The sequence below is a fragment of the Eschscholzia californica genome, unplaced genomic scaffold (assembly GCF_041429995.1).
Source record: "Eschscholzia californica isolate CP2 unplaced genomic scaffold, dmEscCali1.0.p SCAF_1, whole genome shotgun sequence".
NCBI lineage: Eukaryota > Viridiplantae > Streptophyta > Magnoliopsida > Ranunculales > Papaveraceae > Eschscholzia > Eschscholzia californica.
In genome coordinates, this window is record NW_028238198.1 from 20,541,208 (window position 1) to 20,560,829 (window position 19,622).

Consider the following 19,622-nt stretch of genomic DNA (forward strand, 5'->3'; position numbering starts at 1 on the left):
AAGAAAAAAAAATCATATATTGTATTATAAACTACATGTACAGTTTCGTAAATTATGTATAATGTTTGTCAAATTTTGACAACATTTGAAGGTTTTCAGTAGTTTGGTAAACTTATCAAGGCTACTGTTTTGGGTGAAAAGTATACGTAATGGTAAATAAGTAATACATAATTTATGTGCACTTATACGTAAATTATATACATAATGGTAAGAACATGAAGATATACGTAAATTATATATACTTTATTGCAAAGTACACGAGATTTGATAGTAAAGCGAAGTATTTCTACTAATGAAATGAGCATTGTTTTGGTGTTAAAGCACGGGTAATGTTCTATAAATTACCCGTAATTTACTATAAATTGTGGTAATTAACGATAAAGTACATGTACTGTAAATTCTGTTATGAGTAACCGTACGAAAGAACGAATGTTTCATAAATCCGTACGGATTGAAAGTCGGATCTGAAGAAAAAAAGGAGAATATCATTAAGCTTAAACTATAAATCTAAAAATATCTGAAATGATGATTGATTGCAATAATGTCAAACTCGAGTTGAAGGATTAAACATCAAGATAAAAAATATAAATGAAATTTTAAGAGAGAGAAAGAAAATAAACATCAAACATTCGATTGATGATTGATAATCTGATATCACGAAATATCAGAAACAACAGAAGATTAAACATAGATCTAAAGAAATATGATATTATCACTGAATGCAAATGATGAGACATGAATATGTCCCATCTAAATCTTTTAACTCGGGCTAGTTAGTCCAATTCGAGCAGTTGCTCTGATGAATTGTGTGTTTCTTTTGTCCAGGTGTCTTCTACGGAATTGAGCTCGAAAAAAGCTAAAATTGTGAGAAAGACGTGTTAGGGGCATTATGGTCATTTGTTGGTCTTGGAAATTTTGACCAATGTTGGTGCTCGGATGAGAAGTGGGGTCCATGACGAGTCCGTAGGAGAAAACTGGAGTCGGATCGGAGTCCGGAGTGTAAAACTAGAGCAGGTCAAAGACAGTTGACCAAATATTAGATGGAAGACACGTGGTACTAATCCAATGGGGCGAAGGGTTGGAATCTGCCGGCTCAGATGGAATCCGGGCTAATCTCGGTCACAAGAGGTTGTATGTGGGGATGACGAATAACTCAAGATTCCGTGTACCCGAGAGTAAAATAGCACTGTGAACCCGAGTTCATCTACAAAATCTAACAGCTAGAACGTATTTCCAGCACATGGCTTCATTTGAGAGAGTTTTGCAGCCTATTAACTTGCTCCATGATACACCATAACATTCCTTATTGACAACTAATGGTGTGTTTGGATGGCGGAATCATGAATCCGCGGATTCATGAGTCCTTAGGATTCATGAATCCAAGTAATATTTTTTGGCTTGTTTGGCAACTAAGAATATTATTTGACTATTTTTAAACGTCTTTAGAAAAAATATGATTTTTGAAAAAAATATGATTTTTGAAAAAAATAATGATTTTGAAAAAAAATAATGATTTTGTAGAAAGAAATATTTTTTTTTTTGTTGATTTTAAGTTTGAAATTTAGGTTCATTAATCTAAAATCCTAGCAAATCCTAGGGGGTAGGGTGGGATTTTGGTCCAATACAAATTTTAGAATTAGGAATCCTTAGGATTCAAGAGTCCTAGGATTCTTGGTAGCCAAACAGACCAAGGATTCATGATTCCTACCAAATCCCACTTTTGATAGGAATCCTACTAAGGAATCCTGCAACCAAACACACCATAAGTATACTCGGTTGGCTGATCCCAAAATCTTTGGGAAATCCTATTATCTTTCTCCCTCTCTTATCTCCTCAATTATGGGTTAGGAAATAAAACCGAGGGAGAGAGAGCAAACCGTGAAAGAACCGAGAGAGAGATTCAATAGAGAGAGAAAGAACTGAGAAGGATTTTTCTTTAACCAGCCAAAATGGAAAGATCAAGGATATAAGAGAGAGCTGGAGTTTTAGAAAAGAAAGGATTCGTTGGAGATTAGAGAAGTCAGAGAAGGTAAGAGAAATAGGAAGAGAAATTTCTGTGATTGATTGAGAGGGAAACTCTTTGATTTTCTCGGTTGGAAGATGGAAAGAAATCTCTACTAATTCCCATTCTTTCTCTTTCTCTCATATATTAAGTTTATAAACAGTAGAGAGAGAGAGTTTAATAGAAAGAGAAGCAGGTTTTGATTACAGATATTGAGGAGATTGACAGAGAGAGATAGCTGGAGATTTTGGGTGGATATTTTTTTAGAAGATTGGATTGATTGAGAGAAGAGGTGGACTATTTCCTTCACGGCTATAAGAAACAGAGAAAAACAATGGCAGGGATCATCTCGGCTGGGACAAAAAAATCATCTCATCTCGGTTGAGGGATCAATTCTCTCTAAGCTCAAACAGAATTATAAAAGAGAGAGAGAGAAACACCATTATCATCCACTTCTTTTCTTCTTCTTCTTGTTCTGTAATTCTTTTAGTGAGAGAAAGAAATAGAGAGAGAGAGAGAGAGAGAGAAATATTTGTAGTGAGAGAAAGGGAGTAATTTGTAGAGAGAGAAATTCAGTGAAATCAAAGTGATAAACCGATTGTGAATTAAACAGAGAAGATTATTACAGTGATTCTCATCTTCTTTATTCTATTTCTGTATTGTTGTTAGTTTTATGAGAGAGATAGATTAAAAGAGAGTGAAAAACAGAAAGTTTGATTTAGAGAACATAGCTTATCATCTCGGTTTTGTTTTGATCATCACTCATATTATTTATTTTTCTTTTTTCTTTTTGTTTCTTCTTCTTTGTGAGAGAGAGGGAGATTACAGAGAAATAGAGAGAGATTGTAGAGAGAGAGAGATCAGAAAACAGTAGAGAAAAGAGAGAAAACAGTGGAGAAAAAAACCGTGGGAAATTTATTTTCCCACGGAGAAAATACTTTCGAGAAGACGAGAAAATTGTTTTCCCTGAGGGTGCGTTTGGCAGAATTCTTGGAAAAACAGAAGGAAATCATTTCCCTAAGGCCCTGTTTGGTTTGGAAATAGCGAAAAAGTTAAGTTTTCTTCCATTCTCTTTTATTATTCATATTTATTTAAATCTCGATCATGATTAGCTAAGACTCTCCATCTAGGATTTTACGATGAAACCCATTTTTGATCTTTTAGAGATATATTTTTGTATAATTAATTCTCTTGATTGTGTTTAAAAGTTTAAGTTGTTTTAATTAGTTAAACTTATTTTCTTTTCATTGCCTATATTTTTAGTTTGATACACCATGCTAAGATTAAGTTCTTTGATGGTGTATGCTTATCGATTAATAGTCAATAGTTTAGAGATTTGTTTTTCGAAGTAAAACAATTACCATTCATGATTATCAATCACATGTTTTAACGAAAATATTTTCCGAAATTCAGGTACTTCATTATCTTGAATTTTGAGTTCTAAAAAGAGAGATTCAATTTGTGTAATTATTTCCTCTTAAAAGTGATTTTATGTGTAAATTCTAAACCCTAGAATCCTCTCCCCATTTGAGTTCATTTTCATTTCCATAATTTTATTTTAATATTTTATCACCAAAACAAATTTTCAAAAACAAAAACCGTCTTACTTCCTAATTTTAGAATAGGTTTAACTAGTCTCTGAGGAACGAACCGGTCTTACCGGAATTTATTTACTACTTGACACCCGTATACTTGCGAGTGGTGACCTATTTAGAAAACTTTTTAGGCCCATCAACAAACATAACATACTAACTTTGAAGGAATCATTGAATAAGGAATAAACATAAAGATCTTAAACAGTTATGAAAATTTTAGATAGAGAAAATAAACATCATACATTCGAAGTTAATGAATTAGTAAACAGATCTTATAGATATGTATCATAAATCTGATACGTTTTATAATAGAGCGAAATAATTAGGGTTTTAGTTATAAGAAGAAATATTAGATATTAACAATGGTGTTTATAAAGATTTCGAAAGTATTAAACTTGATAAATGATGAATTTGGGCAACAATATAATGTAGAAGAAGAAGATTTTCTAAGTTTAATGGAGGGTTTGTCAACTGAATCGGTTTTAGAGATATCAAATAAAGAGTTTCCGTTACTGAAAATAATGAAGATATCCTTACTTTGAATATAAACATGATTGGAGAGAAATATGGGAGAGAAATATGAAAAAAGATATGCATAGATTTCGAAGGTAAATCAGTTATAAAATATGGAAAGGTTAGAATAGGGATTACGAAATAATATTTATTCTAGAGATTTGTGTTTTCTCTCTAGATGAGACCAAATGGACTAGATATCCATTTATATTATTTTTTTGGTTTTAAAACCCTTTATAGGATTAGAGAGGATTATATCTACTATTAGGACCCGTTTTTTGGGCTATAAGCTCAAAAATTCTAATTTTTTTGGTTCAGTCTACGTGGGAAGTTGTAAGAAAGAAGTTAACATTACTCTTTAATGTTACTTTGAATTTTTAGTCCCACATTGGAATGTCAAAGAAAAAGGATGATCTTTGAGCTCTATATAGTCTCCATCCCTCCTAATTATAAGTCAGATAAGTCATTGCTTGAGCACGCCCCAAAACCGGACTTACTGGGTTCCTAAACGGTCCGAGCACGGGCAGTCACGTGGGCCGAGGATAAAACCCGAGCCCGTCCGTTTTAATCACACGGTCCGGGCGGGTTATGCCCGAATCGGGCAACGGGCGCCACTTAGCCTTTCGGGCTACGGGTACCCGCTCCGGTTTTCGGGTCCTCGGGCTTATTTCCCAGCCCTACTCCAGAGTCTTGCATAGAATGTCCTCCTAAGATGACATTGTAAGCAGCAAGTCTTTTTACTACGATAGGATTCCGCCATAATTACTCGGTTGCCCTTTCTTCTCCAATCGCTAGATGCAGTGCGATTATTCCGTCTGTGAGGACGTTGCTTTCACCAAATGTCGTGAGGTACGCCCGGTATGGTTTTAGATAATGAGGGCTTATGCCAAGCTGTTGAAAACAAACCCTACTCATGACATCAACAAAATTGCCCGTATTAACCATGATCCTGCTTTGAAGTTGTCATCTGTTAAGATAATTGAAGGAGTTTCGGCTTCAGGTTTTTTGTATGGGGGATGGGGTGGTCCCCTTTCTTCGTTTGCATACCTTCGCCAAGCGTTTTTTGTGTTTCTCCCAGATGTCGATCCTCTAACTATGGTGTTGATCGTTCCCACTATTTTAGGTTCCGAGACTTATTCAGATTCTTTATCTTTTCCCGACTTTTTAGCAGAGGCGAAATGAGTTTTTGTATCGAGACCCGATCCGACTCCTCCTTTTTCAGAGTGCTTCTTTGCTTTGTACTCTGACGTTTGAGCTCGGTACTCTCGCTTGACATATTTGTCGAGTTGTCCCTCTCGTACCACTTCCTCTATGAAATTTCTGAGGTGCCTATAGTCTTCAATTTTGTAGTCGTACTCACTGTGGAAAGCACACTATGCATTCATGTCCCTAGGTCCGAAATCCATTTATCAGGTTTCGGCTTTGGCAACTGAATTTTATCATTTTTCACGAGTATTTCCAAAATCTCCCATCTCTTTTTGGTTAAAGGAGTTTAGAAATCGTATTCCGACCCGACTATTTTGTATTGGTCCTGCTCTTTGGCAAACCGACCATATTCTCATTATCTTCTCTTAGGTTGTTCCCTTTCGAGTGGGAGTCTAGTGATTTCTTTCATCTTTTCGTAGTTCTCTTTTGTTTTTACCACATATTGAATTCTTTCAATAAATACCCTGAGGGTGGGTGGTTCATCCTTTGTTATATCTTGAAGTATGGTATCCTGTTGCAGTCCCCTTTTCAAGGCTATGCGGATGACATCACAGTTTTGGCGTGGTATCTACACCATCACGTTTAAGAACCTCTGCCAGTAACTAGCAAATGATTCTCCTTTCCCTTTTCTCCTATTTTGTCCATTACACGGTTGTCCTGAAAGGCAGTTGATCTGACATGAAAATATCCCAAATGTATCGTTTAACTTAGGCGAGTTAGTCTATTTCGAAACTTTATTGTACTAAAATAATTATTTTTCTCCATTACGTGCCTTTTATGGAGATGAGAGCGAAAAGAGATAAAACGTGAGAAAGACACATGAGGGGCATTTCAATCATTTGGTGTCATGGCTATTCTGGGAAACTTGGACAAAGTCAATATGCAGATGAACAATAGAGCCAAAGACGAACCCAAAAGTGACAACAAAAGTCGAGACGATTTTTTTCCATTATTCTACAAACAAGGTTTGGAAAATGTATATTGTAAACTGGATTTGCAAGCTTTGCAGAATGTAATCTCGATTTACAAATTTGACAAACTCGATTTGTAAATCGAAAACAAACAGAAAACTGAAATTTCTTTTTAAAATCTGAAAAATTCCTTCCGTAAATACTAAAAGTCTATTTTTATTTTAACCTATCTTTGATATGTAAATACGAAAACTCTATTTGACTATATATATATATATATATATATATATATATATATATATATATAGAAAAAAGTAAATTGTTTTGGCGCCTTTTATGTGATGTAAATACCAACCGATTTCTCTCTCAGGACACGTGGTTTGAGAGAAAGAACACTCATAACCCCCTCTCTCTAGAGAGAACCCACTCTTTTTCTTCTCCTTTATTGAAAAACAATTTAATGATTCGAGTCTTCCGGTAATATTTAATTTCTAAATCATCTTCTTAATTAAGCTTCTCAAGCTAATACTAACATTTTGTTTCTTGGTTGAAATGACACTGAGAGACTTGAGCCGTGATGTGAAAAGAAGAAGAGTTATTTCTTTTTCGCCCCCTACTCTGTGACCATCTTTCTTTTTGTCCCCCTATTTTTCGTAAATTCAAATTTGATCATTTTCTTTTAACTCCTTCCATTAATTTTAATGGTTAAAATTTTTGTTACTAAAATTACTCTTCTTATAAATAATTTTATAAATTCAAAATTGACCCTCTTTTGAAAAAGGCTTCACTCCCAAATAATTTTAACTTTGTTAGAATTAGTTTGGGGCCAAAATAAAATTATATTTCAAAATTTTTAAAAGCACCACCTCATCTCTGTCTCTCTCTCCTCACTTTCATCACCTTCACTTCATCTCTCTTGCCACCTTCAGACTGATGAAATGGAGGAGAAAGAGAGAGAGAGAGAGAGATGAGGTGGTGCTTTCAAATTTTTTGATATATAACTTCATTTTGGCGCCAAACTAATTCTAACCAAATTAAAATTATTTGGAAATGAGGTCATATTCAAAAGGGAATCAATTTTGAATTATAAAAATTATTTTATAAGAAGGATAATTTTGGTAACAAAAATTTTAACTATTAAAGTTAACAGACGAAGCTAAAAGGGGGGCTTAATTCGAATTTACGAAAAATAGGAGGCAAAAAAAAAGCTGGTCACAAAGTAGGGGGCAAAAAAAAATAACTCAAAGAAGAACTATTGATTTCGCCGTTGACGATAAGATAAAGTTTCTGAAGGAGTTTGAAACTGCTGACGATAGAGCTACCATTAATAGATTTATGAAGAATGAACAACTATTACTAACCTTAGTTTTTCGATTTATCATTTTGGATTTGAAACTATATAACTATATCAGTAGTTTTGATTTAAACTACTCTTAGTTGTCATCTACAAATATGCACAATGTAATGGATATTAATCAGACACTGTTTTTATTTCTAATTAAATTATCGAGATTTCATCATTTGTATCAATCACTCGAATATTTCGCTAAGTTCATTATCATCATTTATTATATAAACTAGAAATTCCATAATTTAATTACTTCATAGAACACATCTATGGGACCCTTTGATTTCACAAATCATATTCGTAAAAAATTACTTTGTATATAGCTCACACAGACATATATAAATCATATAGACATGAACTCTCATAGTTATATCATGATTAAATATGCTACACATGCATATTAAACAAATACACACATGTATTAACTCATTTGAAATAATAACATCCCATCCAATCCAAAACAAATTCGGAAACGAGTTACAACAGGATCACATAGATCTTGGTCGTATCCGTTATTATTTGGGTCGGGTTACACTTAAATCGGGTTAACTATAGTAACCTAATAGGTCCAGTGGCAAAATTCTTATTTGGTTACCCCAACTACAAAAATTATGTATATTATTGTTGAACTCATGCAATAATAGAGCCCACTGGCCAAAAACTATCTCTTAGATATCTCAACCGATAAATGTGTCTACTAAAATGTCCAGACTCAATAAATAGGTCCAAATAGAATAGACTCATTAATTGCAATATCAACCTCTAATAAGAAGTTTATGTTCACATATCAAGTGACTTCCAGATTCCAATTTTTGTATATATAAATAAAATGAAATTGTAATTGGAAACTCCATTATCGACGAACAAGAGGTAGGAGCGAACAATTTCGGCTCTGATACCACTGTTGGTCATAATAGGTTAATTCATACCTTTGTGCGGAAGCGGTTGATCGTCCAATTGCCGCTAATCTGCCCACGATCGTCGCCAATGTATGTGTCCGAATCACTACTAGAGCAATCGGAATATCCACCCCTTAAATCCTTGTCTATCGATGGTTAGACCATGTAATACTAGAGTATGTTGAATGAGATTATTAGTGTAGTTTTTTGTGTCTCTTTCAAGAACACAAATGAGACCTATTTATATAGTTTCTCATAGCTACAATTAATCACAAAGATTAATAGCCAGCAATTAATCCATTGTAACCGCTATACTAAATAGCGAGTTAATTACGACCGTTTCATTCCCATGAATGTGGCCGTTACAAAACGATTTCATTGACCGTTACAACATGATTAATAGGAATGAAAGAGTATAATCTTGACAACTAATTTTGAGTTCGATAATAACATCAACTTAAAGTTGCATATTTGCACAACATGAAGTAATTGTTATATGTCAAAAAGTATCTAAGTCAAAAGGATAAATTCATGAGTTGAAACTCAGAATGATCGAGGTGGACCGCCCATGAGCGATGAGACATTTGGTCACACATCTAATTCAAATCCCCAATTCATACGGATGTATCACGCCACTACAATTTCTGGTCATGCTTCTACAGAGATCGCTTTTCTAAAGCGAGTAGAGGATTGCGTTTTTTTAATTTGGTTAAAGATTTATTGAAAATACGGTTTTGAAAATGTTTAAGGTGAATTGCATTTTCTCGGTGATGATATAACCCACGAAATTGGATATTTGGATTAGAACATCTAAATAATGGATTTCAATGTTTCTAATAAGGATGATTTCATTATTCAGAACTTATAACGATTCTGTCTCATGACTCATTGATAGGTATTAAGGAGTTTCATCAGTATACATGTGGGAAAATGACAGTGAAGGTTTGGTTGCTTGCTTTTTAATAAAGAAGGGTTAGTGTTTGTATACAAAGGCGTATCTTTTATTATCAAAAATATTGTCTAACTTTTATGTCGAAGTGACAAGCAAAATTTGTTGAGGATGCAGATGGCTCAAAAGAAGGGCAAGAAGAGATTCCTTGCAAGAAGGTGGATGGGATGCTATTCATGTTATTGAGGTGGGCAACTAGATGCTAGCATTGCATAAACTTTGAAGATCGAAGTACTTCGAAATTCGAATGTTGTTTGCCAATATGACATTTTCATGTCTCTAACTAGGTGGGATTAGAAGACCAAGGAGTTGCTTAACCAGTAGTCTCATGCTATCATTGACGACAAATCACGAGTCCTCGGGCAACTTCAATTTGTCAGGATCTATTAGAAGACAGGTACCTCCTTTTTGGTAACATGTAAACAAATGACAGTGATTGGTGGCGACGTTTATTGGATTCACGTTTTCTAGACTTAATTGAATTTTGTAAGTACTACTTCTGCAGATGAATATAGACCTCTCACTTGATAATGGTCACCTTTGTAAGTATTGTAACACGGGAAAGATGATGGAAGAAATGGAGAGTAAAGTGAGGAACTCATTGGATCACGTAATTAAAGTCTAAGTATATGTTAGTTTAGCTTCGGTGTTACAACCGAAAATCAGTTGAGTTGGTCAAGGCAAACCTTGTAAGCTGCATCGTGGTGGAAGATGGAGGGTTCAATGCCCATCTCTTATGGCTTTTTACACCACAATGCAGGTGCGCCAGTGAGATGTTTGGCCGAGTTTAATTCGAGAAAGCAGTGCTAAATTTTCTGACTCACCGCTTCACATATGTCACCTGACTGTTGTTTTTATTGTTTCGAGATATAAAGATGGGCATCTCCGAAAAATGTGATAAATGTGTTAGAGATAATTTGTCAACTTAGGACTGTCCAAAACTATATGATATTACCCCTGAAAATATTGCAGGTATACTTTGGGAAGACAAGGGAGATGGGTTGTACTCTGCGACCACCATCTGAAGTCGTAAAACTTGTTAGGAAAAATAACCTAATTAACTTGTTCAGGAATATGAAGATAAACGATGCGAAAGTAAAAGTAGAGACACCAAGATTATTTAACGTGGCAAAAAACCTTCCAAGATAGAAGGTAAAAAACCACGGGACCTAGTCCAGAAATCTTCCACTATAAAATAATGGGTTACACAATTCTTCACCAAACCTATGGGTGATAAACTGAACAAAGAAACAAAGAAATAAAAATCCCTTACTCCTTAGGATTTGAACAAATCCTAGATTACCAAAAGGTTGAAGAAGATAACCACAAACTAAATTGCTTCACAAGACTAATAATCTTCTTTTCTTCAAACCAATATTCTGCTCTTTCAATCTCTCTTGAAAGAACCACTTCAGAAATCTCTCTTTCTCTGACTTCTCTTTGTTCTGGAAGTTGTTGTGAGTAATCTCTTCCCTTTCATTCCCTTTTATAATGATAAATAGGGAGGTTTACCAATAGAAATAGGAATTCCTTTTTAGGCTTGAAAAAATAGAAACTTCTATTTTTTCCCCAAACAAGGAATAAGGGAAATCCTATTCCAACTAGGAGTCCTTTTATTATAAGGAGGGACCCCAACAAACTCCCCCTCCCGACTTATGAAGAGGGACCTACCATCCCCAAACCTGCAACACTGCTACATAGCTCATGTTTGCCTTTGGGTAATGGTTTTGTCATCATATCTAAACCATTGTCGTCAGTATGGATTTTCTCGATCTTCAACACCTTTTCTTCAAGAACATCTTGGATCCACTGGTATCTCACATTTATATGCTTGGACTTGGAATGGAAACTAGAATCCTTACTGAGGTGAATGGCACTCTGATTGTCGCAATGAATAACATAATTATCTTGTTTCATATCAAGTTCTTCTAACAGTCTCTTCATCCATAACATCTCCTTGCAACATCCTGTAATAGCAATATATTCTGCCTCTGTAGTAGTTAAAGCTACACACTTTTGTAATTTAGATTGCCATGACACTGCTCCCTCTGAAAATGTAAATAAGTAGCCTGATGTGGACCTTTTAGAGTCTAATCTCCTGCCATGTCTGCATCTGTGTAACCGACTAATACTGGCTTATCATTACCAAAACATATACGAGCTTTAGACGTACCTCTAAGATACTTCAGAATCCACTTCACTGCTAACCAATGCTCTTTGCCTGGATTAGCAAGAAATCTGCTTACTACTCCAACTGCAAATGCAATATCCGGTCTTGTACACACCATTGCATACATCAAGCTTCCTACAGCTGAAGCATAAGGAATTTTCTCCATTTCTTCTTTCTCACTTCTAGTTGATGGACACTGATCACGAGTCAACTTGAAGTGACTGGCTAATGGACAACTCACTGGTTTTGTCTTGTCCATATTGAACCTTTCTAGAACCTTCTCAATGTATCTTTCTTGTGATAGCCAAAGTTTTCTAGTTTTTCTATCACGAGAGATATGCATGCCAAGAATTTGTTTTGCTGGACCAAAGTCTTTCATATCGAAATACTTGTTTAGTTCTTTCTTTAACCTGCTAATTTTATTAGCATCCTGACCAACAATCAACATATCATCAACATAAAGTAGAAGTATAATCAAATCTCCATCAGGAAATTTATGAACGAAAACACAATGATCTGAAGTCGTCCTGTCATATCCTTGATCTTTCATGAATGATTCAAACTTTTTGTACCATTGTCTTGGTGCTTGTTTCAACCCATATAAACTCTTCTCTAACTTACAAACCAAGTGTTCCTTACCTTTAACTTCAAACCCTGTTGGTTGTTCCATATACACATCTTCCTCCAAGTCACCATGAAGAAAAGCGGTCTTGACATCTAGTTGTTCAATTTCTAGGTTCATACTTGCAGCCAATCCCAATACTAACCGTATAGAGGACATCTTCACCACCGGAGAGAAAATCTCATCAAAATTAATACCCTTCTTCTGCCCAAATCCTTTCACCACTAGGCGTGCCTTATAACGTGGTTGTGAATTTCTTTCTTCGGTTTTGATTTTGAAAATCCACTTATTTTTAAGAATTTTCTTATTCTTAGGTTTTTCAACCAACTTAAAAGTGTTGTTCTTATGCAATGATTCAATCTCATCTTGCATAGCTTTCAACCACTCCTTCTTGTGTTTATCATCTATGGCTTCTTCATAACACTGTGGTTCTCCACTATCTGTAACCATCACATACTCGTGTGGAGGATACTTGGTAGATGGTGCTCTATCTCTAGTCGATCTTCTCAATTTAGCTGGTGGTTCATGTTGAACTTCCATTCCTTGCTCAACATCATCACCCATAGGAACATCTTCATGAGCTTCATCTTCATGATTTTGTTCTTCACCTGCATTATCATACATAACCTTAGAAGAGATATGTGGATCTAGATCAATGAGATCATTACTATGATTCTCATGCTTCTCAACTTTCTCGAAGTCCTCAATAGTTTGATAAATTAATCAGATAACATGCAATACGCATTGCTTCACCCCAGAAGCTTTTAGGCAACTTAGCTTCTAAAAGCATACATCTAATCCTCTCCACAATAGTGCGATTCATGCGTTCTGCTACACCATTTTGTTGTGGAGTTTTGGGAATTGTCTGTTCATGTCGAATACCATGGGTTTTGCAATACTCTTCAAACGACCCGATGTATTCTCCTCCATTGTCAGCGCGAATGCACTTCAATGATTTTCCTGTCTCCCGTTCTACCATGTTGTGGAAATTCTTGAAAACTGCAAGTACCTGATCTTTGGTCTTTATGGCATATGCCCAAACTTTCCTGGAAGCATCATCTATAAAAGTAACGAAATACAAAGCACCACCGAGTGTTTTGACCTTTAAAGGTCCACAAACATCAGAATAAACAAGTTCCAAAACACTGGATTTTCTTTCAGATGCATTCCTTTGAAAGGAAACTCTATGTTGCTTTCCTACTAAACAATGAGAACAAGTGTTTAAATTTATACCTTTTACGTTCGGTAAGTCTTGTCATTTAGCAAGGATTTGAAGTCTTTTCTCGCTCATGTGCCCGAGTCTTCTATGCCAAAGATCAGTGGAAGAATCTTTTTCAACTGCATTCAATTCTCCTTTACACAGTTTTACTTGAGTCCTGTATAAAGTACAACACTTCTTCCCCCTTGCTATCACCATTGACCCTTTTGTGAGCTTCCACTTTCCATCACCAAAGGGACTGTGGTATCCTTCATCATCTAATTCTCCGGTAGAGATTAGGTTATATCAAAGATCTGGTATATGCCTCACATTCTTAAGAATCAATGTACTCCCCGTGCTCGTCTCGATTTTCACTTCTCCAATTCCTATGATTTTTGAGAAATCTAAGTTTCCCATCCTGACTTTGCCAAGGTCACCAGTTCTGTAAGAGTTAAAGAAATCCTTACATGGAATAGCATGATACGAAGCACCTGAGTCATCCAACCATGTTGTTTCTGGTTCTGACTCAGTCATACTTAAGCAAGTGTCTCCACAACCTGAGAGTAAGATAATGTCATCACCTGAGGCAACTGCCGCAACATTATCTTGTTTTTCATCATCCTTTTTATTTTCCTTCTTTGGTTTCCTGCAATCACTCTTGTAATGACCCATTTTTCCACAACCAAAACATCTAACTTCTTTCTTTGGTTTTGATCTACCCCTTGACTTATCACGGTTATGAGTTTTTCTATTTTTACCTCTCCCCCGTCTTTCTGTAACAAGTGCCTCTGAATGAGACTCGTCTGACGATGATTTCCTTCTTGTTTCTTCATTCAACAAACTACTTGTTACGTGATTCATACGCATTATGCCATCAGGAGCAGAATTGCTAAAAGATACCACCAATGTCTACCAACTATCTGGTAAAGAATTTAGAAGAAGTAAGGCCTGCAACTCATCATCCAAAACTAACTTCATTGCAGAAAGCTGATTTACTAGACTTTTCATCTCATTCAAGTGTTGAGCAATTGAGGTTCCTTCTTTATATTGTAATTTTCCTAGCTCTCTGAACAAGTAAGCCTTTTTGGCAGCTGTCTTCTGATCATACAATTCTTCTAATTTCCTCCATAGACTAAAAGCGGAAGTCTCCGTCGATACATGATGAAAAACACTGGGTTCTACCCATTGTCGAATAAATCCAACAACCTTACGATCTAATACCTTCCAGTCTTCTTCATCTATCTTCATCGGTTTTGTACCGTGATTTTCAATGGGTGCAGCTAGGTCTTTGCAGTATAACAAATCTTCCATTTTTGCTTTCCACATCAAGTAGTTTTCTCAATCTAAACTAATCATGCGATTAGTATTCACTTCCATATTTCTGAACAATAAATCCAACCTAAGCTCTGGTACCACTTGTTAGGAAAAATAACCTAATTAACTTGTTCAGGAATATGAAGATAAACGATGCGAAAGTAAAAGTAGAGACACCAAGATTATTTAACGTGGCAAAAAACCCCTCCAAGAAAGAAGGTAAAAAACCACAGGACCTAGTCCAGAAATCTTCCACTATAAAATAATGGGTTACACAATTCTTCGCCAAACCTATGGTGGATAAACTGAACAAAGAAACAAAGAAATAAAAATCTCTTACTCCTTAGGATTTGAACAAATCCTAGATTACCAAAAGGTTAAAGAAGATAACCACAAACTAAATTGCTTCACAAGATTAATAATCTTCTTTTCTTCAAACCAATATTCTGCTCTTTCAATCTCTCTTGAAAGAACCACTTCAGAAATCTCTCTTTCTCTGACTTCTCTTTGTTCTGGAAGTTGTTGTGAATAATCTCTTTCCTTTCACTCCCTTTTATAATGATAAATAGGGAGGTTTACCAATAGAAATATGAATTCTTTTTTAGGCTTGAAAAATTGAAACTTCTATTTTTTCCCCAAACAAGGAATAAGGGAAATCCTATTCCAACTAGGAGTCCTTTTATTTTAAGGAGAGACTCCCAGAGAACAAATAACGATACCTCAATGAAAGTTTCGATATAACAAAAGTATGAATATATGGTTTCGTGTGTTTGACTTGACAAAACATTTTAAAGTAGGCAAGTTTGTTTCAAAGATTTCCAAGTATCTTTAGTTTGTTCTGGTAATAATAGAGACTATAACCATTTTATATAGTTTGGGTTTCAGTTTGTGAAAGAGAGTATCAAGTTTGTGAAGATATAAACATGAGGTTTTCGTGATTGTTCAAGGTCGTTGAAATTTTCTCGATGTGTTTACATTATATTTACCTTTGAACTCAGCTTGGGTATCTCCCAGTGAAACACCTACTTGATTCACTGTCTAAATCTGACTCGTATGAATTTGAATCTTTTAAATTTGACGTGTCTTACTCAGAAAATTATCTAGCAATGGATATCCTAGGCAGATTGGAAGAGAATCCCAAATCGACATATGAGGTTGATTTGTCAACTTCTTTCAGGTCTTACTCAGAAGCAGAATAGTCAATTCTAAATACTTTGAGTTAGACAAAAATAATTACTCTAAACTTAATCTGAGTTGGTCGTTTCAGATCATCCAGGCGAGTCAGATATGAACTTACAGAAACAAAACTACCATCACCATCTAAATAATTGGGTTTAGACTTTGAAGTAATGTGAATAAGAAAGGGTGTAATAGAAGTGTAAGAAGAACTTAATACATCTATCCCAAACTCCATATAACTAAAATACTTTTGGCTTTTAAAAAACAGTTATTTTCAATTTAATGGCCACTTATGAATCTCTCATACAAAAACTATCATCATTTACACAAATCAAACAACTTCAATCTCATTTCATAACCACTGGAAATTTCCAATTCTCTCCTTACCGTTCAAAACTCCTCGAATTTTGTGCAATTTCATCATCTGGAAATCTAAATTACGCCATTAAAATCTTCAATCAAATTCAAACCCCATTTACAAACGATTGGAATGCTATAATTCGTGGGTTTGCTAGAAGTGAAACCCCCAAAAATGCTATCAATTTCTATCAATTAATGTTACAAAAACTTCATAAACCAGATGCCCTTACTTGTTCTTTCTCTCTTCAAGCTTGTTCAAGAATTTTAGCTTTATTTGAAGCTAAACAGATCCATTCTCAGATCATGAGATTTGGGTTTTCAGCTGATGTACTTTTACAGACAACTTTACTAGATGTTTATGCAAAATCAGCTGATTTGATTTCTGCACAGAAGTTGTTTGACGAAATGTCTCGTAGAGATATTGCGACTTGGAATGCTTTAATTGCTGGGCTGGCTCAAGGTAATTTTGGGTTTGGGTTTTCTATATTCCCTGTAATTTTTTCCTTTTTTTTGAACGATTTAGTTATTGGTCGGACCTGGCAGATTTTCGCATTAACCCGTCCCCATGGGACGGGTTTTACCGACCCATTTGACAAACAGGTCAGGGATGGGATGAAAAAAAAATTGTTATCGGTTTGGGAATAGGTAGTAAAATCCGCCCGAAAACGAGTAGGTGTGTTATACATTATATCTATAGTGTGTTTCTAAACAAATTTGAATCTCTTATAAAATTTTGTTAATATTAGTTTTAATCGAAACTATTCTCAAAAAGAAACAATTAATTGAAACAACTTTTTTTTTAAATAAACACAATAAATTTTGGGGCGGGTATGGCGTTTACCAGTGGGACGGAATTGGGAAAGGGGTTACCCGTTCCAAACTCACCCCGTTAACATCGCTAGATTTAGTACATCATACGACGTGCGTATATCATAGGATGGAATAAGCACATAACTGCCATGAACATCATTACATAATAAATCATTGACTCATTGCTAGTTCAAGAGATGGACTAAGGTGATAAACCATTTTTGGAGGTTGGATCCTCACAATTACTCCTTTAACCCTTAATGGTGGGTAGGAACCTAACTGTCTCAGGACGTTTTAAACCCAACTCCCATACCACTTGAATCGGCGAACAACCGAGCCTTCTTCAACCTTGGGATGTGATGGATTGACATCTAGTTGCCAAACGGCTCTGTCGATAAGAGCTATGGGGAATCATCGTCCAGTTATCCCTGACGGCGTACCTTTGATTCATTGAGTGAGAGCCCTTCCACACGGGACTCCCGGATCACTATGGCCAACTTTCTTCACTGAAACAACATTACATACCCCAAGGTCCATGAAAGGACTCTAATGGCATTGGTAACAAACCCTATAGGCAATGATAACAAATCCTAAAAGCCATAAAGAACAATCGTAACTTTCATTTAATACATACAGACCTAGAAATTACATGGGAGGAATCTAAAGGGTAAACTGCAGTCTCACGGCTTGAACCCACAACCTCCCGGTACTTAAGCGAGATGCACAAGTGATTGGGCTACAAGCCCATCTGTTGTGTTTCTTCATTGATTATGCTTTAACTTGGGTTCATTATCCTCAAACCCAAAATTTACGGATTTTTGTGGGTAGTGGTGATGTAGTTTTGACTACAAACACCTCCCAACGCTTTTGACTCCAAGATCGAAGCCGTCTAATTTGGTAATTTGAACAGAACATAGGCTTTGTCTAGTGAACTGGCACTCCAGGTACCTACAAACCGGGGGTGTCTATTCGTAAAAGCAATATTTTACAACTAAAAAGTGGATTAGGAAAATGGGTTGGTTTATGTAGAAATAATTATCAAAATTAAAACTTCAGCAGTTCTTTTCAGTTTTCTCCAATTTCATCAAATACTGTTTATATTGTCAAACAGGTAACCAACCCAAAGAAGCATTGAATCTGTTTAAAAGGATGAGATCTGAAGGTCTTAAACCGAACGAAGTTACTGTTCTTGGTGCTCTCTCAGCTTGTTCACAGTTAGGTGCGTTGGTTGAAGGCGAAAATGTTCATAAGTTCATAAAGGAAACTCATTTAGATATGATCGTACAAGTCTGCAACGTTCTCATCGATATGTATCATAAATGTGGATCAGTAGATAAAGCCCGGGATGTTTTTAACACAATGCCTTGTTCTAAAACCCTAGTTTCTTGGAATACCATGATCATGGGTCTAGCTATGCATGGACATGCACACCAAGCTCTTGAGCTTTTTAAAGAAATGGGTTCTTCGAGAATTCAACCAGATGGTGTTACTTATCTTTCTGCTCTTTGTGCTTGTAATCATGCAGGATTAGTTTCAGAAGGGCTTGAATTATTCAACTCCATGGAAGTTTCAGGTATAACTCGTAATGTCAAACATTTCGGCAGCGTAGTCGATTTACTTGGTCGAGCAGGAAGAGTCGAAGAAGCTTACGAAATCATAAAGTCGATGCCTTTCGTTCCAGATATAGTTCTTTGGCAAAGTTTACTAGGAGCTAGTAAAACATATGGAAATATCGAAATGGCAGAACGAGCATCTCGAGCTTTAGTAGAAATGGGTTCGAATAGTTGTGGTGATTTCGTTCTATTATCGAACGTTTATGCTGCTCACGAGAGATGGGACGATGTTGGAAGAGTCAGAGAAGCCATGAAAACCCGAGCAGTAAAAAAGATCCCAGGTTTTAGTTTCATTGAAATTGAAGGTACGATACATAAATTTGTTAATGGTGATCAAAATCATTCGGAATGGAGAGAAATTTATAGTAAATTAGATGAGATTAGGTTTAAAATCAAGAATTACGGGTATGCAGCTGAAACTTGTTTTGTGTTACATGATATTGGAGAAGAAGAGAAAGAGAATGCATTATGGTATCATAGTGAGAAACTGGCTGTTGCTTATGGATTGATTAGTAGAAGAGATGGTGAATCAATTCAAGTAATTAAGAACCTTAGGATTTGTGGGGATTGTCATGTTGTGATTAAATTGATTTCTAAGATTTATAATTGTGAAATAATTGTTAGAGATAGAGCTAGGTTTCATCATTTTAAAGATGGGTTTTGCTCTTGTAATGATTATTGGTGATCAATTGGATGTTTATTGAGATCAATTGTGGTTTATTTTAAGTGATATTCTATGGAGTGTGTGTCCTTGAAGGGTGAGCATGGGTTGGTTGCAGATTATTTTTGGCTCAACCGAAACCAAACCAATTAAGGTTGTGGCCGAGGTTTAGTTTTTTTTTTGGCTTGGTCGGGCTGGAAAAACGTTCGGTTTTTTCTCACCCCTACTCTTTTTATGCTCATTTGAGGTGCAACCAATGCCTTCTAGAGTTC

At 35.6% G+C, this 19,622-nt stretch overlaps 1 protein-coding gene and 1 pseudogene across 1 annotated transcript; both read left to right on the forward strand.

The window, feature by feature from the left end:
- The first annotated feature begins 9,394 nt into the window (after positions 1 to 9,394).
- On the forward strand, positions 9,395 to 15,440 carry LOC147565022 (F-actin-capping protein subunit beta-like; annotated as a pseudogene).
- Positions 15,441 to 16,148: 708 nt separating this feature from the next.
- On the forward strand, positions 16,149 to 19,419 carry LOC147565023 (Tetratricopeptide repeat (TPR)-like superfamily protein). Its single transcript, XM_086651429.1, has 2 exons — positions 16,149 to 16,726; positions 18,188 to 19,419. Exons 1-2 carry the CDS (start codon positions 16,189 to 16,191, stop codon positions 19,372 to 19,374), a joined length of 1,725 nt encoding a protein of 574 aa, XP_086507555.1. The 5' UTR covers positions 16,149 to 16,188; the 3' UTR covers positions 19,375 to 19,419.
- Positions 19,420 to 19,622: the final 203 nt, after the last annotated feature.